Source organism: Calonectris borealis, chromosome 1 (assembly GCF_964195595.1).
Source record: "Calonectris borealis chromosome 1, bCalBor7.hap1.2, whole genome shotgun sequence".
NCBI classification, from domain to species: Eukaryota; Metazoa; Chordata; class Aves; order Procellariiformes; family Procellariidae; genus Calonectris; species Calonectris borealis.
Window position 1 is genome coordinate 7,127,726 of NC_134312.1, and position 26,889 is coordinate 7,154,614.

At 41.9% G+C, this 26,889-nt stretch overlaps 1 protein-coding gene across 3 annotated transcripts; it reads left to right on the forward strand.

Annotated features, from left to right (window-relative positions):
* The first annotated feature begins 203 nt into the window (after window positions 1-203).
* PROSER2 (proline and serine rich 2) lies at window positions 204-26,173 on the forward strand. Of its 3 annotated transcripts, none has more exons than XM_075143583.1 (4): window positions 204-447; window positions 10,102-10,317; window positions 21,772-22,027; window positions 22,923-26,173. In XM_075143583.1, exons 2-4 carry the CDS (start codon window positions 10,138-10,140, stop codon window positions 23,912-23,914), a joined length of 1,428 nt encoding a protein of 475 aa, XP_074999684.1. In that variant the 5' UTR covers window positions 204-447; window positions 10,102-10,137; the 3' UTR covers window positions 23,915-26,173. The 3 variants fall into 3 exon arrangements, with proteins under 3 accessions (XP_074999684.1, XP_074999692.1, XP_074999701.1); XM_075143591.1 differs by having other exon boundaries at window positions 206-447; window positions 21,772-22,024; XM_075143600.1 differs by lacking the exon at window positions 204-447 and adding an exon at window positions 10,696-10,752 and having other exon boundaries at window positions 10,256-10,317.
* The last annotated feature ends 716 nt before the right edge of the window (window positions 26,174-26,889 follow it).

Below are 26,889 nucleotides of genomic sequence, written 5' to 3' on the forward strand. Positions count from 1 at the left end.
TTTGGGCGCGGGAACACGCGTTTAAACCGCGCACCGCGGGGTTATGTGGCAGCACAGCGAAGCCCCTCAGACCAGACCGTACCGCAGGCTGCCGCCCTCCGCCGCCTGGGAGGGTGGAGTACCGGCATTACGCCCTGCCCAGAGAGCCTGGGACAAAGGCGACCGTCCCACCCAGGCTAGGCGGAGCCGTGACAGGACGGGGCGCCGCTCCCCACACGGGGCAGCCCAGCTTGGCGCAGCGCCTGTCGCTTTAACCGCCCGCCGTGGGTGGTGGCCGGGCGCAGTGCGCATGAGTTCGGGGCCGGCTGCTTGGCGGAGTCCGCGCCTGGCCGGAGGTGCTGCTCCAGCCACCTGCCTGCTGCCGTCCTTCGTCCGGGCTCGTTCCCGCTCCTCGTTCTGCCCTCCGCCGCGCCTGCCGGGGGAGGTGCGGACTGCTACCCGCAGCCGGTGAGTGCAGCCTTCCCTCACAGGGCTCCTCTCGCCCTGCGCGGCGCTCCGGCTGAGGGGATCTTCGCTTCCCGCCCCGGCTCCGGAGCTCGTCTCCCGGGAGCGGGGGCTGAGCGGTGAGGGGAGCCGCTGGCCTGAGGCGATGAGCTCCCGCCGCTCCGCCTGCTGCTGGCTCGGTCTTCCTCAGCGGTCCCTTCGGGGAGAGGCCGCGGAGCGCTCCGCGCGTTTGTCAGCCCTTGATAGGAATGGTTCAATATTGGTGTTATTACTCACTAATGGATTGTTAATTACTTTTTTCCCCCCCTCACGCCAGTTGCCGTGGTTCCAAGAGCAGCAGGCGGGACGGCGGCTGCTCCCGGTAGCTGCGCGGGTTCTCGCCCCGCGGTTCTCTCCGCTCCCCCCAAGCAGGTTCGGGCGGCGGGCTGGGACCTGCCCGCTGCCGGGCTGCTGCCCGCTTCCAGCGCGGGGCCTGCCCGCAGCCTTGTCAGCGGGGAAAGGGAGACTGGCACAGCCCCGGAGGGGTGCTCTGGGCTGGGCTTAGTTTTGTGTGCAGAGGAGGGGAGGAGAAAAACTACTAGCTAACTGCTTCCCTGCTGTATGTGAGGCTTCGTTTCCCAGTATTGACCTGCGTTAAGGATTTTTTTTTCTTTTTTTTTTTTTTCTCCCCTTGGATTTCTTGTTCTTCCCCATCATATCCTGTCTAAAAACAATTTGTGTGTGCTAGTTGGCAACTTAAAAAGGAGAGAGAGTTAAGGAAAGGTTTCGTACCTGTGCGTTGTTAAACTTTGGATGTATGGTGTTACTGAGTAAGGGTGATGGGAAAGAGCTGCCTTATTCCTTCTCATTGTTTTCTGACTGTCTGCAATTTAACATTACTGTTGGAAAAACTGTTGGCTTGAACAGTAGCAAATTCAGTTCAGAATACTTTTTTCCCTACCGCCTGTCAGGTGCCTTTTCCATCCGGAGATGGTAAGCGTGAGATGGCTGGTGCTTCTTAAAATCGTAATCTGAGGTAGTTCGGGCGAGGTTTAGTATGTGTAAAAGAAACCACAGCCTTAAAAATACTCTCGGGATTTTCAGTAATCCAGGATCTCAAGGGCATGTTTCCTGAATAGTTTTTGGTTTAGTGTGGCACCGAGAGGAGGTAGCGTGGAGCTCTGTTGTGCTTGGTCCTGTGCATGGGTGTAGCAAGAGATGATTCCTGCGGTAACAAGCATGCGATGAGCTAGGAAAGAAATTTGGAGGAGGTTGTCTATCTTTCTAAAAATTTTGCAAGGATTTTAAACTATAACAAGTATCAGAAATGTAAGTAACAATTATTTCCTTTCCCCTTCCTTTTATGAAGAGCACAGAAGGGAAGACTTCTTTCCAAACCCTAAAGCGTGAGTCTTAGTTTTAAAAGCTTTTGCAATTTCTGGCTTAGGCTAATAAAAAGGTATTATTTTAAGACTCTTCTACAGATCCTTGACTAATGCAGCATTGCAGATGTCTTTCCTTGTACAGGTACAACTATAAAGAATAATGATTGTGACTTTTCTCCTTCCTTTGCAGTAATTATTGCTGTATAAGGGGGGAGCTGGTGTTTGAACATAAAAGGAAAAAAAAGGCAGTTGCTCACTTGGGTCTCCAAGAAATGAAGATACTAATTATTTCTCAGAAATGGAATAGATTTTTCCAGCTGTGTCTTTCTTATCAAGAATTTGTTTGGGGTTTTTACAACAGAGAGAGAATGAGTAAAATGAAGTTTTATGACTAGAAGTACAAGTAATATCTGACATTCGAAAGGAAGAGGGAGATTCTATATTACATCTCTCTATTTTGTCAATAGTAAAACTCTTCTCCTCCTGTTGGTCATAGCTACTTTTTTTCGGCATGCCTCTGAGAGAAATATTAACCAAGAATGTTGGCAGAGGGGCTTGCTGGTTGGATATAGTAACTGGAACAACTTAACTCCTGAGCAGTTGACAAGTCTCAGGCTGACTGACCTTCTAAAATACTGGAACATGAAAATAAATGAGCATATGAATGTGGCTTTCAAAGCCAGCCAGACAGGCTGTGTCAAATACTGTTACCAAGTCCTCCTGCCTCCTTTTTTTTAATTAAAAAATAAAAGCAAGGAATTTTAATTTCCAGTGCAACTAACTGCCTAAAGGTATCCTTTTCAATTGGGTATGTATTGATTATCCCTGTACCAAGGAAGGTCCAGGGAAGGACTTTACTGCTCTGTTTTGCCGGTGCTGTTTTCAGCTCTGTTTGCCTTGGGCAGGCAGACCTTTATGTACTTACACAGGAATGAAACGTGCATTAAATTAGCTGCTTTTTAAAGTAAACACCTCTGCTTTGTGCTTCAGATGTCTTCTGCCCTCTTCCCTATACCAGCACAGCAGTCACAAAAAGAAACATAGAAAAGCAACGTAAGATCCAGCTATGAGACTGTGATACAGCCGTACTGGGGCTGAAAATTATCTTGCCGTCTTAAATACTTTGTAAAACAGGATTTGGTTCACCTTTGCTATGACTGTAGCAGTAGTTACATAATGAAACCCTAAACCCCAGTGATGCTACACCTCTAACAAGACAGAAGTTGGCTAATTACAGAGGAGTCTGTGCCTGAAATTGTTTATGTACATACATTTCATGTTTCTGAAGTGTTGGCTGTCATAGATAACACCACCCTGATGTTTACAGGGGAGATTTAAAAAGAGTAACTTTAAAAAAATTGGACACTTTCCTTGTTGAAATTTGCATAAGGACATTTGAAGTCAGAGGAGACCTCGGCCATCACCTGGATGCGTTTAAAGCCCCATATAATACTGGACTGGGCAGCCCTGGGTATCATAGGTAGTTTTCCCACTGAGTAGGTACTGGTCATCAAATCTCAACTATAGAGTACCAGTGAGAGACTTATCATTATCCTTGGGTAAGGCGTTAATCTAAAGAAAAGTAACTACTTGTCACTGGCTATAGTTTTATTTTTAGTTGGGGGAGGGAAGGATTCTCTTGCTGTAAGTGCATGGGTAACGTGAGCACTTCAGGGATCCTTCTCTGGTGATTTAACCCACGCTTGTATATGAACGTTTGCCACTGGCCTTCTTTGCTTTAGGCAACAAGATTCAGCTGAAGCTGCTGTTGACGTAGTGAACTGGGAAGAGAGTTTGCTTGCAAGGGATAAGGCATGTGAGAACCTGCTTCACAGATTTCTCCTGAATAAATTCTGTTTCGAGGCTGGACCAGTGTGCTTAGCATTGTCAAATCCTGCATTGGTATTCCACTGTCTGTTTTAGAAGGAGCAGCATTTCCCAAACACTGCAGAGAGGGTGATGAGGTAATGATGATCTAGGCTTTTGCAAAAGGTCTCTTATCTTGAGTTGGCTTAGTTGTCTTCAGTAAGTGATGAAGTTTCTAAAGTATAGGGTCTCAAAAAAATAAAAAGGCTGTTCTTGAAAATCCAGAAAGACCAGTTAAGAATGAAGCACAGTATTGAATCCTCTTTTTTTCTGATATCTTGAGGCTTGGATTAATGTGGTCAAAGGTGTGACCTTAAGCATTGTTTCTGAGCAAAGCATGATTTGGAGAATTCAGGGTAGTAATTGAATTATTATTAGGTGATGGAAATGTTGGTTTGTGATTGTTTCCTTTCTTTTTAAGTGGTTGCTACATTTAATTTGAGATCCAATTCAGCAAACCATTTAAGTGTGTGATGAAATATCCTAGTGAAGTCAGCTGGATTTAAGTTTTACTGAATTGGTGCCTTGCCCATCTAGTTCTTTTAAAAACTTATGTACACAGGATTAATTATTTCACTGTTGGCAGCTCTCGCAAATTCTAGTGCGAGTTGTATGAATGACATTCAGTGTGTTTCTTGAGGCTCCAGCTTCCAGATTTAGAGGACTGAGAGAATCTTTGTTTTTAGTTTTGAAACTAACGGATTTTGTAGCTCTCCAGCCTGTAGAGGAAAGTTTGAATTGTCACGAATGCACCACAGAAACCAGAAAGTTTAAAACAAAATATTGGGGTTACTTGCATTAAATTCCCTTGAATTGTGGGAGTCTTTCCTGGTTGTTAGCACTCTAATTACTTTGATGGTAGCTGCATGTCTGTCCTGGGCTGCCATGCTACTGTGAGAGTACCTCGAGTTCCCACTTTGCTAAACATTGTTCAAACTTACTTGACTCCCGTTCTGAAAACCTCAATCAGAATTGATATCCAAGGAAGTGTCTATAAAAATGCTGTTGGCCTGGTTCTTGTTTGGAGGACCATACTGTCATAGACTGGGGGATGGGGTTTTTTGTTCTCTTTTTTTTTTTTTAATGGTCAGCATTTCTATTTGGCTGGCTGTATTATGGTGACAGTCCCTTTCTAAACAAGGGCAGGAGCATTTCCTGGTTATTGGATGTTAAATTGCCATGACTATTTTGGACAGACAGGTTTTTTCATGAGCAGATAAGGAATGTGCATCGTATTAAAATGCACTAGCACATTATCATAAGCATCTACAGTTATGATACGGAGAAGAAAAGTCAGAATTTAACTGTGTTGGCCAGTTTTGGTTTACCTTCGTTCCTAAACATCAAGCGTTGTTGATTGTTACTTCACTTTTGTTTTGACTCTTTCTATAAAAACAGTTTACAAATTTATTGTCTGATTCTGGGGTTTTTATGTGCTCAAAGCAATACCTCTTCAGCCACCCTGTGTGCTCCTGGAGTTAGTCAACTTGCCTGTGAGGTTTGCCCTTTGTAGGCAGTACTGTCACTTAGTCTGTTCTTCTACCAGAAAGCTTAAATCTTACTGTCTTAAATCTTAATCTTAAATCTTAAATCACAAGAGTAGGACATGGGTTACCTCTAAAGCTCAAGGATTTACTCTCTATTTCATACACTGAAGGAGGTGAGAAGAATTCAGTTGCTGATAGCTCTGTTCATAAGGAGGAAATATGTCTGCCATACTGGATCAGTTAGTTTTGAAGAGTTTGTAACAGCAGTGGCTCAGTGAAGACAGGTCATGGGCCAGTTGGTTTTGTTTAGCTGTGATCTTGTACAGCAGGTTCAAAGGTATGTTGCAGGAGCACTTAATACAAGGAAAAATTCATCAGGTTATAGACACAAATACCTGGCCTGTTTTGGGAAGCCCTGTGGTCTCCTGACCACAACGTGCAGGAATCTGAATGAATTCCTATTTTCTGCTTGCCTTGTTTTACATATTCTTCCCTCAGCATCTGCTGCTAATGGTCAGAGGCTAATAGAGGTACAGGTCTGTAGTTTGCCCCTGTACCATCATTTTTATAAAACCTGTCCCACAGTAACACTTTGAATGACCTCAGAGTACTTTCAGATGTTTTTTCCAGATGCTTAACTCTCCAAACTCAAGCACAGCCATGGAGTGCAAGATGACTGACGGTGCGTGCAGAGCTGAGTGTGTGCATTGGTGTGTCTGTATACAGCTGACACATTAAACAAACCTTGAAGTTCACTGGCCAGTTCTTCTGTTTCGGTTGTCTCACTGAGAAATGGCTATTTAAGAATGGGCAAAGTGTGTGTGATGCTCAGAATACAGACTAGGCTTAGAAATCTAGCTTAAAAAATGTCTTATGCGGAGTGTTCTAGAAATTGCATGTATAGTGAAGGGAGGGAGAGACTGATGTTGTGCCCTTTTAAAAATGTATGATAACTTTCTAAAAATTGTCAACTGTGCTTACCTTAAATATATCATGCAGTAAATGGCAAGATGCTGTCTGTTTGCTGGCTTTCAGCTCCTGGCTTATGTAGCAGTTGACTTTTAGCCTCTAAATGTCTTCCATTTTTGTGGGATTGATCTTTTTGCCTGTTAAGATAGTCTTCAAACAGGACTGTTAATAAACAATTTTTTCAATCTCCTGCTACTGCAGAAGCAGTCCCTTGTAAATGCTAACATTGGACTTCAGTGGAGAAGTAATCTTAGTCAGCAAAACTATAAAAATATCCTTTTTAAAAGGACAGACTGCAACTTAATACAGTCTCTCTGAATCATGTGCCTCTGTCAAAGCAAAATTAAATCTTTGGAGGTAAAATTCAATGTTAACTTCAGAATATTTCAATTTCTTCCTACTACCCTCTGACAAACATGCGTGATATGTGAATTGTATTGTTTTAAATATCTTATGAAGGCTAGCTCTAGTGTAACCAAGAAGTTATTTCAACTGATAGAATCACAGCTGCCCTAAAATGCCTTTTTGGTTTAATATTTGGGATCTTCTCTCCAAATAGTACTGTTCTTGTCACACTTCTACACTCTTGTATCATAGTCTGACTTTTTGTTTTTATTAATCCCTAATGGTACAGGCACACATTTCTTAAACCAAGCGACAAAAACCCCACTACAATGCCTTGAAATCCTGTTGTGAGCAACTTTCATATTTAATGCATCTCTGAAGGTCAGGAGGAACAGCCGCCTGTTGTCCTGCTGTTCTTGCTCTGAGGATGGTTACCTTATTTTTGAACCCTTGCTTGTTACCTAGGCAATCCTACTGAAACAGGCAGTGGGGTCGTCTTGAAATTCATTAGATTCTTGGCTATTTCGATCTTAAATCCACAAAGCCTTTCACTTAATAGAGGGGACATAAAAGGGTGAAGGGACTTTTGTGTTAGCCATGGTTAGGAGGGGAATTTCTCTGTAAAGCATGCTATATGTATTGCAGCAGTGCCAGGCAACCTCACATCAGCTGTAGCTGCACTAGGCACCATACAACTATGTAGGAGTTTCTCCCTTAAAGTATGAAAAACACAGCAAAGGGAAGAAGAAATAGTGTATATGAATCTTATTGACATGTACCCTTGAAGTGTTAGAGATGGTGTGAAAGACAGAAGGAAAAAAGATCTTCCCCCCACCCCCTTTCTGCAGGCTCACAGGCTGTCGCACAGCTCCCGGGCTTTTCTGAAATGAGTAAAACCTCCAGAGAAGCCACGGCTTACAATGCAAAAGCAGAACCAGTGCCATAATGCTTGCTACTTGATCTTGTGTGGGTGGCTCTCTTAACCAGTTGCAGTCACTGCCTTTATTCATTGTTCAGGAGTTTTGTGAAACATCTGAGCTTGAGCTCCAAAATGAGTAATAGGAGCTTGCTGGAAGCAGAGTTATTTGTTTTTATTTAGAACTTGTGGGTTTAATGTTTATTACTACTGAATCTGGGTGTTCCTGCTGTCCTGGATGCTGATAGCCCACTGTGAAGCTTAGACCTGGTTATGCTAAGGTTTTGCTGTTGGAGAAAGCAGAACAGTACTCTTAAATACTTTCCTCTCCCTCAAAATTTTTGCCTATTAATTGGTTTCTTGGTAACCTGGATTAATATCTTCATTTGATTAGTCTTTAAATGTGGATCTTGTCTATGATACCTATTGTAATCTGGAGCTATGACCTCTCATAATGTAGTCTATAAAATGTTCACAAACAGAGTATAATTCTAGAAATCTAGTAGTTGTCTATAATACATCACTGAGGGACTGAACAAACATGGCATGTCCAGTTTATACTGAGGACACCTGGATAAAAATTGATGCTGCAGCTTAAAAGTGCTGCTAAGAAATAATACTCACCTTATGTTGGATGCTAGTAGGAGTACTCAGCTCTTGCTGGTCCCTCCGTAGAAAAATACTCCTTTCTATCTGAACATCACCTTGAAAGTCATGGGATGAATTCTGAAGCCAGTGGGTGTTTTCTGTGAATTTCAGAGGTGTCAAGATTTTCTCTGATAGTCTTGCCTTCTAAAAATTATATATTTTTGTGTGTGTGTTTGTGTGTAGCATTTCAGAGGAGTCAGGTTTTTCACTGATAATGTTACCTTCTAAAAATGATACATGTTTTCTTGTGTGTGTGTTTGTGTGTGGCTATTCAGTGCCACAGGGTTTGTTGTAGATGGAGCTGCTGTTGCAGGATATGTTCTAAGCTTGGGCTGCGCTTTTCCAGTTTAGCTTTCTGTAGCATAGCTTTTTGGTTTGAGTCTGGGTATGTGGCAATCAGAGGTGCGGCAGCTGCTGCAGCGCTTTCATGTCTGCCTGTCCTGCGATTCTGAAAACCAGGACCAAAAGCATGTTTCTACCTCTGCGGCATCACTTAAAGACCATTATCCTGAGGACGCATTGTATCTATTTATAGCTATTATTATTAATAGAAGAAAGGAAGAATGTTCTTTTTATGTAAGAGCAACCCTAAATCTTAATCGTTAGACCTAATGTGCATAAGAAAGGCTATCAGATGCTTTTATTGTGGCCATCCAGTGCTCTGTTTATGTGGATTGTGCTTCCAAGACTTGCTGGACTGCAGCCTAGCTACGTTGTGTGGGAGCCTTCCCACAGGACACATGTTGGTGCTACAGCATAGATGAGGGAGTGTTCGTACGTACCTCTGGTAATGTCATAGCCCTCTCCTGGGAGGAAATGATCAGCAGGATGGAATTGTTGCTCAGTATTGGCAGATGTTATCTCACTGCTATGAAACACTAATCGGCTTACCAGGAGGCTCTGGTTTCTCAGCCCTCAGCTGACGGGTAGGGAGGAGGGAGAAGTAATCCAATTGAATTGGAAATGCAGACTTGACTTTGCTTCTCATGTCGCCTCTCGAACCGTAATAAAGGGAGAAGCACTTGGGAAGCAGGACCATCTCACTTCATTTGTACCCTGTTGGGGTAATGGTATCCAGTTCCCAGCTGGTTGCATATAATGTGGTACCTCAGAATCCACCTGTTTTGAGGAACGCATCACTGCTGTTTCCTGGTCACAGGCAGGGTGGGTGAAAAGATGGGCTGTTAAAGAACAAGGCAATTTTTTGTTGCAAATGATGTTTTAACGTAATGTTTGTGCCATTAGTGCAAAAGAATTACTTTTATCTTTGTGGTACTTTGAGAATGAAGGAAGAAGTTCTGCCAGAGTGTTTTGGGAGATGACGACAATTCAGAGAGTATTACAGAACTGAGCACTAGGATGGCTTAAAAAACTGGGGACTTTTGCTCCAGTAAGCGCTGGTACGTATGTCTGTTCCAATAAGCATCTTCCAAATGTCCAAGCACTGTTTCTTCATGGCTGAGTGGAATAAAAGCTCTGTAAGCTTTAAAATGCAATTTTGCTAGGTTTTGATGGTGCAAAAATGGCACTAAGTTCTGTTCATGGGTCTTTCACCAGAAATAGTTGGCATAGAGCTGCTTCAGTAACATACGAGTTAACTGCAGCAGTGTTAGGAAAGGAACTGGGTTTTGTTTCCCTCATGTGGTCCAATAAATAGAATTCTTGTCTAAAAGCTAATAAAAGATGAAGACATTTGAACTGGGCCGGCTGGTATCTCAGCTGATGGGTTTTTATTACTGTTAATGATGTGTCATAATGGAAAACACAAACTGAATCTGTAGGACAGGTATGCATGCATGGTCCACGCTTATAAATGTAGACATCTGGTTTGGAAGCAGATGAGATGGGGTACAGAACCTTGCTATGTTGAATTTTAAAGTCACCTTTTAGAAAAAGACCAATTTTTTTTTAAAGGTGCCCATAGGTGGTAGACATGTTCCAGAGCATAAAGATATGCCCTTTATTAACTTGCGTGGGATCTTTTTTTACTATTTATTTTCCACTCCTTTTAAAGTATTTTAAAAACCAGGCGTAAATATAACATGTTGTTCTCTGTTTTCAGAAATGAATAAAGCTAGCAGCCCTACGTAATACGCTGATGGCATTCTACGCTGCATCGGGATTGATAAGTCAAGAGAGTGTGATGCCTAGAAATCTCCTCTCAGATTCTCCTGAAATGGCATCCGAAATCTCTCCAAAGCACGCACTTGGGAGCATGGAAAGGGATGGCAGTGTGGAAAATCGTGGCAGCCAAGCTAGATGCAGAAATCTTGCCGTGGTAAGTTTATGAGCCTTATGCTTAGTCATACAAGTTACATTAGTAGCTTTGTTCACATCAAAGGGGTTTTTTTCATTAAGTGTTGATTTTTGCCATTTCTAGTCCTAAAGGGTTGCTTGTGGTCTTGGTTGTTAACAAACTGAAAGGCCAGAAATAACCACTCTGATTTGGTACAACAGCTTGTTATTCTGGTCTGATTGTCTCTGAGAGCTTCGAGAGTGCTTCCCTCTGGCCATTCCTCCCAGAGAATGCCCACCAGAGAATGCCTCCCACCTGCATGTGGTGCACGGTTTGGTGCACATCTGCCCTTGCTTTCTTAAGTAGCTCATAAAGGAACTTAAGGATAATGTTGGTTCTATATGCTGTTTCTTGCTTAAGCTCGTTGTTGACACTACTGAATGAAGGTCTTTGCTTATTCCACCTTCATATAATTAGGTGAGTAACAAATACGTCACCATAAACAAAGCTGTCTTCACATTAGTGAATATGAGTGTGTGGCCATTTAAATAGTATGTGAGTAATTGAAGGAGTAGGATGCACTTCTGCATTTTTCTAATTAGCAGGATGATTCAGGCAATGAACTCAACAGTACTGTTTGTACTGTGACGAGCTAAGCCTAGAAAGCAGCTATGGTTCCTTGCACCTTTTTTTTAATCATCGCAACCATTTGAAAAGCATCCATTTTTAATTGAGGAAAGAGCATTCCAGTAAACATGCTTTCCCTAAATGGGAATCTAAATCTGCCTTGCCTTAAACATGGAATTATGCTTTCCATATCTTTCCCTCTGCCCTCCCTGCTAGCTTCCTTTTAGTGAACTAGTTTGTTGCTGTGAAGGAGTCAGTGATGAAAATAAGTCAGCAAGTTGATACCTGTATTTATCTATATACCTCCGAAATGCTCAGTATTTTGTGCTACTTTGTGAGCTTTTTGGCAACTGAGGTAATTCTAAAGATGTTCCTTCTCGTCTGTTTCTAATGAAGATACAACTCAGTTAATATTCTGCTGTATCCTTAAGGCAGCTTGTGTTGCTAGTTAAAACATAAAACAAGTATTACTAAATTTACTCCCTTAACTGTTTCTGATCTGCGCTAGAACAAAGTTGTGAAGGGTCAGGGTGGGGGAGGTCGAGAGAGTAGCCAAGCACACCATTTGGACTCAGTTATTTAGAGTATGTGGTTTGTTATATGAAAACTGCTTGGATCTTAGAGAATTACAGTGGGAGCTGCGCTTTGTTAAAGAATTACAGCTGAATTTTATGCAGAATTACAAGTTAATTTTATGCATTACTCTGACTCCAGTTTTCCAGGTTATCAAACTAGCAGCCAATCATGTTTCCATGGGTTTTATTCTTAGTTGCAGTAGCAGGCATGAGACTGGTCATTCGAATAACGAGGCTATGTATAAATCAGTATGTTTGTACAGTCTCATCCTGAGTCTGCTGTGTCAGAAAATGGCATAGATTCCCTTGGTCTAACTAGATCTTACCATGTGATAACCCGTATGATGATGCATCAGCTAGAATTGAAATCCCTTCCTACTCTGTAATGCAGTAATTTATAGATGGAGTAAAAGCTGGCTGCAGGTTTAGGCAATTCCCATCAGACCTGTGCATCAGCAACAGAAGTTCCCGAAGCCTTGAGTTTGTCTTGTTTGAGCTTGTGCATGAAGAAAGTGAAGCATGTACTGACAAGTTTAATTCTGGTGCCAGAGATCCCCTTCCATGACTGTTCTTCCAGCAGTATAGTAGGTGGCATGCCCGATAAGGCTGACAACTAGCATGCGTGGAATAACAGGTTGGGGAATGGAGACTCTTTTCAATAAAGGCATAATTTCAGTTTCTGAGTTTGAGAAGGGGTCTGTGGTAAATTGAGTATGAAGGAAATTCTGCCAATTGTGATTGAGTAAATAGGACTCAAGTCTTCAGTGCTGCTCAGATCTTTCCTTTTTGTGATCTGATGTAAGAAAACAGTATCGTTCCACTGGCTGATACCTTTTGTCTGTTCAGCACTCAAACAGGCTTTAGAAATCCTCAGGATAAAAAGCAGTATTCTTCAAATATTTCTTTTTCTATATCCTTGTGTAATTGCGTATTAAAAGCATGATTTTTACAGTCCACTAAGCAGATCGGGATTTGTAAGAGGAAAAGCTAGTTGCTGGAACGTGCTCCTAGAGACCTTCACTTCTTGCTTCAGTGGTTTTGTTAAAAAGGTTCAGAAGATGCAGCAGCTTTGATGGCCTAATGAGAAGAGAGGGGATAGATAACTTCGTGTAGACAAATAATTTCTTATTAGACCAATTCTGAGAAGGGAAGGGGCGGATTTTCAGGCACACTGGACCTTTATAACCCTGAAACAGAAGCAACTACAGACTTACCTGCCTCTTCATTTATCACTTTTCTGGGCCTGTTCACCTAGAGACACAACAAGGAAGACGAGGGTTGACTTCGAATTTTTTTTTAATGGCCCTTGCAAAGGAAAGAAGTGTAGCAGTGCTTCTTATGACAGGCCTGTACTGCTGTACAGGCTTCTTCCTACTCGATTACAGAAAAGAGGCTCTTAAGCTTCTTGGTGTCAAACTACATTAGTCACTAAATATAACCTTTGAATTGCATCTGTGGAATTCAAACAAACCTAGGGATGTGATAATGGAGACAAACACTTGGACCGGCTTTAGCCTACGCTGACTGCTTAGAGCTGGTTTGGCTGACTGTTGGCTGTTCTTGCATACTGTGTGTCTGCACTGGCATTACTTGCTGTGGAACTGGTTGTCAGTTTAGGAATGACTAGGAGATGGGCATGAATTGCCATGTGCCAAAAAGGTCTTAAAATTCTGTTTCTGTGATTCTTACCAGTCAGTTGTTGTCAGTCCGGTTTAATTTTGCCAACTTCTTCTTACCTACACAATGGTGCTTTTAGTTAATCTTTGACAATTGCAGTCCTTAAAGACAATTTTTTTTTTTTTAAATGGAAAGCAAGGTGCTGATGTCCTGTCTTGATTGCAATATAATTTTCCATATAAATGATAGATATTCGGGTCTGGATTTATGCTGCCAAATTTATCACAGTGGCTGAAGACAAGTACAAGAGCCTACGTTTAGACGGGAGGAATGTTTGCCTTGATGTTTTCACCTCACACCAACTTTTATAACCATAAAAGTTCTTATATATGAGGACATGAATTTGTATATATATTCTGGTTTCTTTTTAATGAAGGTGGTATCCATACATATGCTTGCAAAAGGATGAGACAAGTTTATCTTCTCGATACATGGGATCACTTGCACTATCCAAGGGGGAGGATAAACTAAAACACTCTGTTCTGCTTGGCAATCCTGACTTCCAAAACCCATTCTCGAATGACACTCCCTGATGTGTGGTGTAAGAATTAACTTGCAGTGAAAGACGGTTGCAGCAATTTAAGGACGCTTAATTTGCAGATAAAACTAGGTCTTAGCTTTTTTTGAAGCAATTTGGCTTGTTCCATTGACCGAATAGGCACAGGCCGACTTCTTAAAGCCAGTCCTTTTTCAGTGCTTCACTCTGGTAATTGTACCGTGTATCTATTCTCAGCCGTGAGTAACTGCTTTAGTTTCTAGGTGTGAATAACACGCTAGGACAATAGTATCGCCTGTGGAAATCATGCCAGCAGGTGCTGGTTGTACCTAAAGTGAGCTGTGTTACTTGGAACTGCGCTAGTAATAAGCGGTGTCAGTGCCTTGGATCTCTTGATACAACTTCATACTATAGCTTCTGTATCTGAACATGCCTTACTGAGTGATAGGTTTCAGGGGTAGTGAGTTTCTTGTTACTCTCAATGGATCATGCCTGTAAGGCTTGGTTATTTTTATTATTTTATTTTTGCCTTTGGTTCAGACAGATCCTCAATTAATGCCACAGTTCATCACCACTCTTTTTGGGGCAGTGGTGACCGTTAGAATTTGGTCAAGTGACTCTCTTTTCATCTCTAATCAAGTGGCTTAAATTGGCAGATGGCCATGATTCTAAAAAGATGTCTTGCTTATTCCGTTTGTTATTTTTTTCAAAGGAGCTTCCTCTGTGGCTCTAACAAGACTTTATACCCAGTCGCTGAAGATGGTTTGTTACTACCAGACACCTTGTATAGTACAGGTGACATTTTGAACTTTGGTTACATAGACAAAAAGAGCAAGTATCTTGTGAGCAGTCTGAGCTTGCTCAGTATCTTGTTTCACACAGCCATTTAACTCAGGATTGACCTGGTTATTTTGTAGTTATGATGTCTCTTGGAGCCTAAAAATTAGTTCCTATGACCTTTATCTTTTTTGGATCAGTACAGATAATTCAAATGCAACAGACCTGGTTTTCTAAGTGCACTGCATTACTATCTCCTTGCCCCAGCATCTCTGAAGAGTTCCTAGGATTCCAGTGTGGTTTTAGGAGTTACTGGAAAAGGCGAGATTGTGTGTTAGCCCACTGCCACCGTTCTTCTCACAATTTGAGTGTGCAGAGTTTTGTGATGCTGAGCTGCACAGGGCAAGTCCTGAGAAGGACTCCTTTCATAAAGTTAATGTGTTTTTTTCCCTCCTTGATACTGATACTCTGCAGGCTTTACTATACTACAAGGTCTTTCACCATGTCAAAGCACTTTGCCAAATAAGAATATGCAAAAAAAAAAAGAGAAAAATTTTTATGACTGTTTGATACTTTCTATGGATACAGCTGTCTTTGAGCAGGTGGAAGCCATTCCTTACATGATGTGGAGAGAGCTATGCTATGCTTCATCCACTTTAAATTGATATTAACATGACTTGGGAGCAGAATGCCTTAGAAAAATGAGAGTCATTGTTCCTACCAGCAGGGCAAGAAGTAGAGAGGAAGAGGGGCTTGAGGATTGCTTGCTTTGGGCCATGAGTGTAGAGCTAAGGTAAAGAGCCTGACTCCTAGCAAGGAATGACCTTGCTGTAAAATGTGCTAGTGAAGAAGTGCATAGAGTGCAAATTGCCTTCAGGATCTATAAACTGCATCATTCTGCTTCAAAGTGGGATCTGATAGATAAAGATTATTCCAGCAAGTAGGCAGCTCTGCTCTGTAACCCTCGCTGATAGGCATTCCTGAACTTCCAAAGTGGTTTCTTTGTACTCCACTACTTTCTTTTTCAAGGAATACTTGGATTAGAGTTTCTGTAACGTGAAAGCCAATTTTAACTTGTCTCGCCTTCAGTGCACATAGTGGTCAACATTTTAGATATTAAAATACATACATACAGGGCTGCGTCTGCCTACCACCCATTCTTCCCGGTTTTAAATCATAACGTGCTCCATTCTTCCAGCCTTCCTGTGCGGCTAAACTCTCAGCACTCCGTGCTGGACCCTGTCCAGCTTGGCTGCATCCTTTCCAAAGTTCAGTGACTGAATCCGAACTCTGTGTTCTGAATGAGGATGTACTGTTATTTTGCTGTTATTTCATCACCCTGGTTAATATATCCCAGAATGACATTCGCATACCTGAACAGCACTCTCTTTCCTCTTTATGGCACTTAAACTGACCTGCAACTCCTTCTGTCTTGTATTGCCACTTAGACATTGTTCATCACTCTATATTCATACGTTTTTCAACTGAATTTCATCTTATGGACTACCAGCACACTTACATGGCTCATGAAAGCCTCATTCTGTCCTACCTAGTTCTTGCAGCAACATCTTCCAGCATAAGGGGACTAATAAATACTAAGTTAATTGTCTACTGTTGTTAGTAAAGTATCGAAAGTTTAGAGGTGGAGAGAGAAATCTGCTCAGGACTTGTCTTGTTTCATTATACAACTTATGATACATCATGCTGCTTCTCAAAAATAATAATCTCTCCCCTGTCTCCAGTTACATAGGTACCTTGCAGTAACTTCATCTAGGCATAGTTTCCTTATTCATCTATGAGTATATTTTTGGGAGGCCATGTCATAAAGCCTTCAAATCAAGGTATATGACATCTCGTGCTTATACCTGTTGGCCAAGTCAGTAACCCTCTTGTGAGAAATGAGATTGGTGTGAAATTACTTGATTTTGTAAAAACAGCGTTAGTGGCTTTTGCTTGAAATTTCTCCCAAATTTTATCAAAGTTGTTCTAAAATAGAAATTAAAGGGAAGAAGAAATTATAAGCTGATCGACCTAACTTTGATAACCAGAGAGATGTCTTCAGAGTGTATATAGATCTTGCATTGCTTTAGCTTGCTTTTTTTAAAAGTAGGTTAGAGGTAATTTAATCAGTTTATGACTTCAGTTCATCTAGTTTATTTTTTAAATACTTCTAGATCATTTGTTTCCTTACTTATGACCTATTGATTATATGCTTTGCTAACTATTATGAAGCACACAGGTACAATTATGTTAATAAACTGAAGAAAACAACATTCAATATTATAGTCGTCTTCACCAAATGAAATGGTATTATCAAAATCATCAGATAGAGGGTTGTAAAGGAAGTACTTTTTGACACAGCACACAATTAAACTGTGGAACTCATTGCCACAGAATGCTGTGAATGCCAGCCATTTAAATGGGCTTAAACAATAAGATGAATTCATGCTAGAAAAGCTTATTAAGAGCTATTAAGTACACAGATGCAGATGCGCCTGGGAAGTCCTTAAGCCACGTATTGCTGGAAACTGGAAGGATGCAGGGAAGAAAAATAGAAATCCACCCACTTTACAGCAATACTCTTCCCCCCAACCCCATTCCCCTTCCTGTGCATTACTGGTGGCTGAAGGCAGGCCACTGAGCTAAATGGACTTTTTGGTCTGATCCTGTGTGGTAGTTCTTGTTCGTATCTGTAATTCACTTGCTTCCAACTTAAGCAATGCAGTGGTACGGTCCATTCTGTTTCCCTTTTCTGTAAATATAATCAGAGGTACTTGCCTTTTTCTTCTGCGCTGAAGCTTTTGTACCTGTTCTGATATTGTTCCTGCATGCAGGGATTTCTTCTTCCTGCCCTTTCTTTTTGCAAGTAGAACTGCCTGCCTTGTTATTAGCAGGCTGAGGCCTAAGTGGTGCCACATCGGTCTCTTCCTCCCACATATTGGAATAGTTTGCTCCCTTATGTTTTTTTGAGAAGCATCCAGTCACTTCTCTCATGGAACTGCGCCTATTAATTCATTGGCACTGTCAAGTGATTGGTGATGAATCAGTTGAATCCAGTGTTCTCCTGGTAGTTTGCTAATTGAAGTGTAACAGTGTAACTGTTTGACATGGGGTAGTACCATTTAGTTCTCTAGCAGTTTTCAGAAAAATGATTATTTTTTTTTTTTAACTACTGCAGATGTCTTGGGATTTCCACTGCTGTTTTGTTTCTGTCTGTGCTGGTCTTGGGATTCTAGGTCTGGATGTGATGTTAAGAATTTCTTCAGATTCATGTGAAAAATTGTGGGCCTCTGATACTAACTCACTAGGAAAGGGATCTTTTCTATGAAACAGATTCTATTCTTCTCTTCTTTTCTTGTTTCTTTTTTTTTCCTCTTTTACACCAAAGACCATCATAACAGACTCTTTCCTGTTTGGCTTAAGCAGGAAATGTTTGGCTGCACAGGGATCTAAAATATTAATGCCAGCTGAGCATACTCAGCTATTTCAGCTGTTTGCATCCCAAATTTCTTCTGTCCAAGCAGTCTTTTTAATCCTCAGCTAAGGCACAGTTTTTAAGCTTCAAATTTAGGCTGTCTTTTGACAGTCGCTTTAAAGTCGGTAGTGTTAGGTGTATGTGAGATTTAGTTTTGGGAGGTGTCTTTGTGTATTAAGAGTAGGGAGTTGGTGGAAAGTATGAGGGGAATAACTCAAGTAGCTGAAAAGACTCTGCTTTGACTGTTAAAAACGCAGTTTCTTCAAGGAGAAAGGAGGCCTAGAAAACCAGCCCAGAAAGAATATGAACTGTTCCAGTACTTGGAATATGTGGAAAATGAACTAATTACAAATAGACTTGGTAACCTTAGTTAAAACTGCCACCAGTTGGCTACAACAGAATTCCTCCCATCTTTCTGAAAGCTTTACTATAATATAAGTAATACAAGTGGGCATTTTATAATACGCCACTATTCTCAGACCAGTGGTAAAGCAAGTCACTGCTTGCTTTACATCTCTGAGCTCCTTCGGTTTGACCAGCTTGAGTAGGTTTATTTTCACTGTGCTTGTGTGTCTAAAATGGGTTTATTTCCTTGTCTCTCAAACTGAAACCTTGCCTTGCCTGAGGGAGTTTCTAGCCAGGCTGGATGCCTTATATCTCAGTATGGTGACCTGCCATAATGCTGTTTATTCTCTAGAGCTGCTGTCTTTTTTTTGTCTTTTTTTTTTTTTCTTCTGAAGAAATGTGACATTGGTCATCTTGAAGGAAAACTGTATGAGGAAAGAGATCAAAGTGCTAACTGAAATGAGGTTGGCCTTCCAAACCTAGGTATGCCATTTACTACAAATGTATTTGCAAAGGGATGGTTAGTCATTTCGGATCCTTCACCTAAAGGGGAACTGATCATTTCAGCAAGATCCATGAGGGATGGTAAGTCAGGCAGAGCTGTGCTGACTAGTCCTGCTGCAGATCTCACCTGGCATGGAGAAGCGTTCAGTCTGGCAGCACAAAAATGGGTGAAAGGAAGGGCTTCTGAAAGTCCTTTGCTTCAATTCACATGCTGTTTTGCTCAGCTCTTGATCAAATGGCCTCTCTTTATGGCCTCAAGTTGCGCTAAGGGAGGTTTAGATTGGACATTAGGAGAAATTTCTTTACTGAAAGAGTGATCAAGCCTTGGCACAGGCTGCCCAGGGAAGTGGTGGAGTCACCATCCCTGGAAGCATTTAAAAGACGTGTAGATGAGGCGCTTAGGGACATGGTGTAGTGGGCATGGTAGTGTTGGGTTGACGGTTGGACTCCATGATCTTAGGGGTCTTTTCCAACCTTAATGATTCTGTGATTCTATGAAATGAGTTAAGCTCATGTGGGAGCAGTTTTTCTTTTAAATGAACAAAGTGTAGTGCAGTCATTTCTGTACTGTGCCACGCTCTGGATCTGCTGCCACCATGAACCTCTTAAACACAACCCCCTTTTTTTCCTTTGCCTGCGGAAGTCTGGCTCTTGCAATGAGCTCACCCACAACAAAAGCTTCTTGGAGTCCTGTTCAGCTCCAGCTAGGACCTACCTAACAACGGCTCCTTTCCTGTCATTCTCTAGCCTACTAGACATAGCAGCTGTATGAGTATTTGGGTGGGGAAGGAAGGAGATTGCAACATCCATTAAGAAAAAAAAGAAGTCTTGTCTGTCTCTCACTTTTCAAGTGCAGCTGTAAAACTTTCCTTGGCCTTTGAAAATGGAGCTCTGCCATGTGGTGGGTGCGAGTTGTGGAATACGTCAGCCTTTGAAGTTAGTGCTTTAAATAGGCAATTGCAAATGGCATCCAAATTTAAGCTTTTGTAGCAGTTTTGCTGCAAGGTGGAATAAGTTACTTATTCTGACAGTGCACTGTGGATGGTAAGACTGAGTTATAGGTACCCACACCTCTGCACATATCTCCCAGCCATCAAACCATGTTCACCCTGATGACAATAAATCTGAATCTCTGGAAATGTAGTTGCAGAATGAACCTCCTGTTGAAACCAACTTTGTATTTCCCTGCAAGACTTCAGTCTTCTGTTTTAACAGAAAACTCTGCCAGCTGTGACTGAAGACTGCTGTGTTCACATGATTGCAGCTACAGATAAGCAAACCTGTCCTGAAGTGTCTGAACTAAGAATGGCTGAAAGGTTGTGTGTCTGTCTTCTGTATTTCATTCATTTATTTACAGGGAAAATGTTCTACTGGCCACACAGAAGAAGGCAACTAAGAGCCCTAAAGCATTTATTTTCTCATCTGTAGTGTTTTGAGTGCTTAGAGACTAACTGCCACTTAGTACAATGCAGCACTTCATAGTTCTTAATCTATAGGCCTTGCTTTTCTACAGAGGTACATTGTTCTTATTTTTAATGCTGGGGATGGGGATAAAAGCTTTGATTGCACAAGGAGTTGAGTTAACAGGTAGAGCTGCACACAGTTTTTTCTATTCTAATCTAATGTAAGACAGTTTGAACAGGCACCGTGAGTTTGAAGCAAGTTGTGCTGCCCTAGCAAGAGCATGTCTACCTCTTGGATATTTGCACTGCATACCTCTATGTACTTACCTAAATTCCCCCAATCCTCCATGCAGGCCTTGTTACCTGCATGCGCAATCAGATGTCCTTGGAGAAGCGAAAAGTAGAGATGAGGAAGGAAACTGTCTTGTTTCAAGAAGGCACTTTGCTGGTGCCTTCTTGTTAAGTTACTGATGACAAAGTTTCCAGTATATGCCTGGTGGGAGAGAAATGCAATCCAGAAAAGGGAAAACCTCACTTACTTTTCAACAATACCTAGTTACATTCCAGAACTTACACAGCTCTCTTGGGAAATGTCTTTCCTGTAACCATTGTCTTAATGTAGTGCCTTTCCTAATCATTCTTTGTCATCTTCAAGCTTCTGGAAAAGTGAGTGTTTCTCAGGGTGTAGGTGGAGGGAAAAGGAGTTTGCGCATTGCTGCCTGGCTTCTCATAGCGATATTGTGTTAATCGAGTTAATCAAGAGCAGTGACTCATAGCAAATGAAGACTGGATAATCCAAGTGATTATTTATCACTTCTGTGGTCTACAGGATTGTTTCCTGCTGGGGAAAATAGCCCAGGGCACTTTACTGCTAGGGGACACATCTTCATATTTATTCTAAATTTTTCCTTTCTGTAACTCAAAGGTAAAATCTTTAGAAACCCTGTCCCTCCTTATTATTACTTCTTTGTAACCTCCCACATAACTCTGGATAATTCAGAGATTGCAGTGGTAGAGACAGATTTCAGCTCTAGCTCTGCCTCTAAAAGCCAAGTCCCACTTTGGTCTAGAGCAAAAAAAGGAATCAACCTATTTTTTGGACTGTCCTGAATGCACCCTTTTCCTCCCATGCTGCTCCCAAGGCCTGTCCCTGAACCTGACACAGCAACTGAAACAGCTTATTCCAGTTTGGAGCCTGAAGAAGCTATCTTAACCCTTGTAAAGACACGGCGGGGGGTGTGGTTGTTTAGGGGTTTTTTTTGTCTGCTTTTGTGATCTTTCAGCAATTTTTTCTGTCCAACTAAATGGCTACTTGTCTGCTGAACTAAAGTCAGGTACTTTAAAGGATGAAATACCAGTTGCTGTTCTTCAGTCAAAACTAATGCACTGTAAACTCCTGGCTTTTTTTTTTCTTTCCCCTCTTGTATTGTAGTGGCTGAACGCCTCTTTGGGAAGGGATGAAACAGCAAGCTGGAGATGCTTCTGATGTGACTGCTGCCTGTTTCATCCTGCCCCTTTCGGCCTTCGAAAAGGGGTGCTGTCTTTGCTATCAGTGTACTTACCTGTACTCACCTGTAGGGTGTTAATCTTTCCGGCTTTTTTCTTTTTTCCCCATAGGATGATGAGAGTCTGAAATACTTAACTCACGAAGAGCAGGATGTTCTCATGTTCTTTGAGGAAACCATAGATGCCTTAGAAGATGACTTGGAGGAGCCGGTCCTACGTGACAGTGGCATCCACTGTCAGTCTCCAAGGTCAACGGAAGAAAATGTGTCCAGTCATTCAGACACTGAAGATATCATTGACTTAGTACAGTCAACACCCGAGAGTAGCGACCATGAAGGCCCTCCTAGCAGAGATGCAGAACCAGGTAGTAGTATTTCTTGAAATGTGGTTTTCCCTTTGACCTAGCCCTGACATACTCCAGTTCTCAGTAGAAACAGCTACAGAAATTCCATACCTTCCTTACTACGTCAAGATGAATCTGTTACACATCAGGAGCTCTAAGGACTGTGATTTTAATTTGACTTGGGATTTCTGAAATTCTTGCTGTTACTATAACTTCCCCCCCTCCCCCCTGTCCCCCCATGGAGGTCATGCATATGATTAAGTTGTTGGACTGCTATCTCAGTCCCCTACCCGGTGACTGAGTTGTAACAGAACTGAGTTTTATGCAGAGTCATTGCAGGAAGGCAGACTAGTGTCCATCAATGCGTTCACGCTCTGCTTCTCTCTGAGACCTCTTAAGACTCTTTCTAAGAGTTTTAAGATCGCAGATTGTTTGTAGTGTTACTTTATGTGGGACTGAAAGGCACACAGTTTGTGACAAGGGAGTGTATGACACATTGTTTTCATCACCCTGTAGAGTTTGCTCTCTCCATTTTTGGAGAATGGATTTATCAGCTAGTACGTACAGGGGGATGTAATGTGTCCTCTCCTGGCTGTTATAATAAATAAGAATTGCAAAACTCTTATAGAAGCAGCAGCCATTGGAACACAGTAAAGCTAACACGCAGATTGTGAATGAATGGCAGAAAGAGGGCCTCTAGTGAACGCATTGTAAATATGGTGATTTCAACTATAGCATCGCCTACAAGATGCCGTTGCTAGGAGTTCAGTTATAGTTTCTTCTGGCAATGTGGGCTGCGTTTGAGTTAGAAAGTTTGGGGGAGGAGAGTACTGATGCTTGCTAATCCCAGGTGAAAGAAAGCCTTGTATTCTGCTCTGTGTGAAGACTTAATGACATGATTGCTGCTTTGTCTTTTAAGTGTTGGATGCTACCTGGAGAACTGAGAGCCCTAAGCCAGCTGTACCTGCTGACCTTTCCCCACATCCCCCTGTACCACCACCATCGATGTCTGAGATGCTTCCTTCTCCTCCTCTACCCCCTCCTCCAGTGCAGCATCCAAAATTGCTTCGCTCCATCCCCACTCCGCTCATCATGGCCCAGAAGATGTCTGAGCAGCAGATGGAGAGCAGGGTGCGCTTCCCCAGTGCCCTCAAGGAAGGGAATTCAGACAGGAAGAAAACCCCAGTAGCCAACGGTGATTATTTTGTGGCTCCGAAGCACCCTCCTGCACCTGCACCCAAACTGCACCGGTTCCCGAGCAACATCAACATAACAAATGTCAGTGGCAAAGAATTCAATGAGACTATTTCAAAAGCAGCAGTTAACGTCCAGGAGCGGAGAGCTCAGGTGCTGGCCAACATCAATGGAGGAGCTTTTCTGGCAGCTGAACTGGAGGAGAAGCTGCAGAAAAATGATTTCTTGTCACGTAACAGAAGTTCTTCCTTAAGGGATCTCTCCTCTGAGCAAACACGATACGAGGCCCTGACAAAACTTGGCCTAGTTAAGGGAAAGCCAGCTCAGGACCAAGTAGACCATGCCCCAAGCACTCAGCAGCTTGATTTGCAGCCCAAACAGGCAGACGCTGTTCCCAACGGATATCAAAACATCCACGATATTTTAAAAAGTGAGCCCAGCCCTTTCCTTCCTATGGGCAAAACTGTAACAATCAAACCAGAGGTAGCTCTTGCTGCTAACAAGGTCAGCAGCACACAGCAGAACACAGCAAAAAGTTTTAATGATTATAAACAACCTAGTCTAAACCTGGATATGAGGAAGAGATCAGGTTCGCTGCCTAGACCTTCAGGATTTCGATCCCAAGGGATAACAGTAAAGTTTTCTGGCCGTGGCTCAACAGAAGAAGCTAGGAGAGAGGCACTTCGGAAACTGGGACTACTGAAAGAGACTGCATAATTTGGATGGGAATGTTTTGGTAGTGGTGGGAAGTCATAGCATGGCTTTGTGCTAGAATAGTCCCAACAGGATTGGGATCAAAGAGATTGGAAGAAGAAAGGGAAAGTTCTCTGCTTCAGGCAAGCTAAGGAGGTACTAATACTGTGGAATGACCACTCGTGTTTATCCCAGAAGGATTGGCACCATGTACCAGCTCTCCTTCCTACAGAGATACTCATCTGTTGCTCTTTGTGACTAAGAGGAATTTTATTTAAGTAATGCTGAACTATAGCAGACAGCATCTCATTAATGAAGTGTACAGAGCAGTATTGTTGTACATAGCAAACTGAATGGTGAATCTTCCTTTTGATCTTTCTGAAGCCAAAAACGAGAGTTCCGTTTGTCTTGCCCACACGTGTATGTCTGTTTGTGGGAGCTCGAGATAATGTCAAAACTGAAATTTCGGACCAGCGTGACACACTTCTGTGACTTTTTGTTGTCTATATTATCTGGCTTGGCTTCGTTCCTTACCAGTGGTGTGAGTCTTCTGCTTCCTTGCTCTGTGCCCACTTGACTCAAGACTGTACAGAGGGTGGTTTCTGTTCTGACCTTTTCCTCGACAGAGCGGCCCAGGCTTTGAGTGGGTGACTGCACCACTCTGCTGCTTCACTTGAAGTCTTGCCTTTCTTCCCAGCCACCTGCTTCTTGGTCACGCTCTAGCAACTACGTGTCCAGTGAAAGGCACCAGATGAGCCTCAAGGATATGCACCATGCCCCGGTTTTCGCACTGACAGCCAAAGAGTCTCCTGACAATCTGTGACCCCAACTGTTCTGTACCAGTGATGATCTTATAGCAGAGAAGCCATAGGAACAAGTTAACTTTGTACCAAATGCGAGAACCTTATGTCAAAAGTCTTATCTTTTACGTTAGGGTTCCCATGAAGAAACTGTTACTTTTTGGACGATAGCTGTACTACATTGAATAGTTGTAAGTTCTGTTACTTCTAAAAACTGTCATTTGAACTTCCTGTAGTTTGACAGCCCTAATAATCCTCTGTTCACAGCCTTATTTGATTCTGCCCTGCCAATGCATAACAGAAGTTACAGCCACAATTCTTGCAGGGTAAGTGGAGTTACAGGAGAGCTGTATGTGAGAGCACATCGCTCCTGAATGGTCCAAGTTGGCATGTTTTGCCTTTGTTCAATAGACATGCTTTTAAAGATGGTCCCAAAACATATTTGTGTGTTGGTATGATTTTTTTTTAAATATGGCAAAGCTGCTCTTCCACATTAAAACTCCCTTCCCTTTTTGTACACCTGAAAACATCCAGAATAGCCATTTTAAAATCAAATGCCAAACTCCAGACCCTCTAAATTTCTCGTTGTTATTCCTGCATGTTCACTTATTCTCTGCACTTTGTAAAGCCTCAAGTAACCCCCTCTTTTTCCCAAGAAGCTGAGTAATAAACCTTGGAGAAGAGGAGGGGAGCGGCTATAATAGAAACTGACACACCCTTCAGCAAGGAGCACTGACATAACTGTGATAAACAAGTTTGTAGTTCTTGTGATAAAGTATTTCAAACTTGCTGAGCTGTACTTGTAAATGAAGCTGTCATGAAGGAACAATCTTTGCATCATTCTCAACCTGCCTTCTAAGTTAGGTATTTTGTTGGTTTTGGGGTTTTTTTTGGTTTGTGTTTTTTTTTTTTTAATTATCTGCTTGCTGCTTAAATTTTTAATTATGTTGTTAGGGTATCTGGCTGGTTCTGTTATGTAGTTATTCTTTTCAGCCTTTTCACTGGGTAAGCGATCATGTTCCTCATTGTGACAGGCATACTATACATAAGCAATCAGTAATTAAAATATGTGGCCATTCCTCAGTCTGGCAAAGGACTTACGCATGCATAATCAAATGTGAGAAGTGCTGCTGAAACAAACAAGGCTGCTTGTATGCTGCAAGTAAAGCACATACTTATTTTGCCGGGCTCTGAGTCTGTAGTTCTAAATCAGAAAGACAAGGAAGCACGTAAAATACATCCAAGCACCTGCTTCAGTGCAGCCTGGAGTGGAGTCCTGCATATGGATGATGCATCGTAATTTATTAACAAAACCTCCCAAGTAAATTTAAATGTTTCATGACCTTTCTGTTTTTAAATCCTGTTAAAGCAAATTCTACATTATAAATGTGAAGTGCGTACAAAGCAATCTTCACATCTAATCATTTCTTGCGAGCTCTTCTTTGAGCTGTTTACAGCTGCGAGTCCATGCTAAGCAAACGGGGGGAAAAAAAACCCTGAATTGTTTCATTGAAATTCAGTCCTATTCAATAACTCTGTAACAAACCTATTTAAAAAAAAATAAATTATATGTTTAATATCTAAAGTATAAAGTTGCAGTATGCTGAATTAGCTGGATCATCTTCTTTCATCCTGTGTGCAGGGCTGCATCCTCAACCGGTGGGAAGTGAGAGTTAGATCTTCATTAGATAAACCGATTTCTGCCCAGTGAGGACTTGGAACGAGGTATTCGTTGTGGCCCTTCGTTATAGCAAATATCCTATATTCTCTGTGCCTAAAACTGTAGTAAGTAAAGCCATGTACTAAATGAAGTTAAGAGTCTAGCTGCTAATAACCTGTATGTAAATTTAGCTCTATTTTGTGTATCTTGTTTTGTGTGTATATGTTGCTGTGATTTTATTTTTTTTTCTCCCTTGTGTTAGAGGTAACTGTCTTGCACAAATCTGATAAATCATCTATTAAACTGGGATAAAACCAATGAAACAATGGCTGATGGGAGGTGGAATTTTGTTCTTTGTCACCCAGTAGCATGCATCTTTCTTGGAGGAGGGAAGTGACTTTTTTTAAATGACTAATATCAATTTAATAACTTTTTCTTTTTGCAACTGTGGATGTGTGTGTGAGCCAGAGCTCAATCCTGTCACACCATGAGTGAAGGAGAAAAAAAAGGAGGATTACGTCTGTCTTCTGTCAAGAGAT

What these genes read in the sequence shown, in the direction of transcription:
- PROSER2 (XM_075143583.1), top strand. Translation starts at nt 10,138, where the DNA reads ATGGCATTCTACGCTGCATCGGGATTGATAAGTCAAGAGAGTGTGATG. An exon ending in GATGCAGAAATCTTGCCGTG is followed by an intron (nt 10,318 to 21,771) that starts GTAAGTTTATGA and finishes TTTTCCCCATAG; the next exon opens with GATGATGAGAGTCTGAAATA. An exon ending in CAGAGATGCAGAACCAGGTA is followed by an intron (nt 22,028 to 22,922) that starts GTAGTATTTCTT and finishes TTGTCTTTTAAG; the next exon opens with TGTTGGATGCTACCTGGAGA.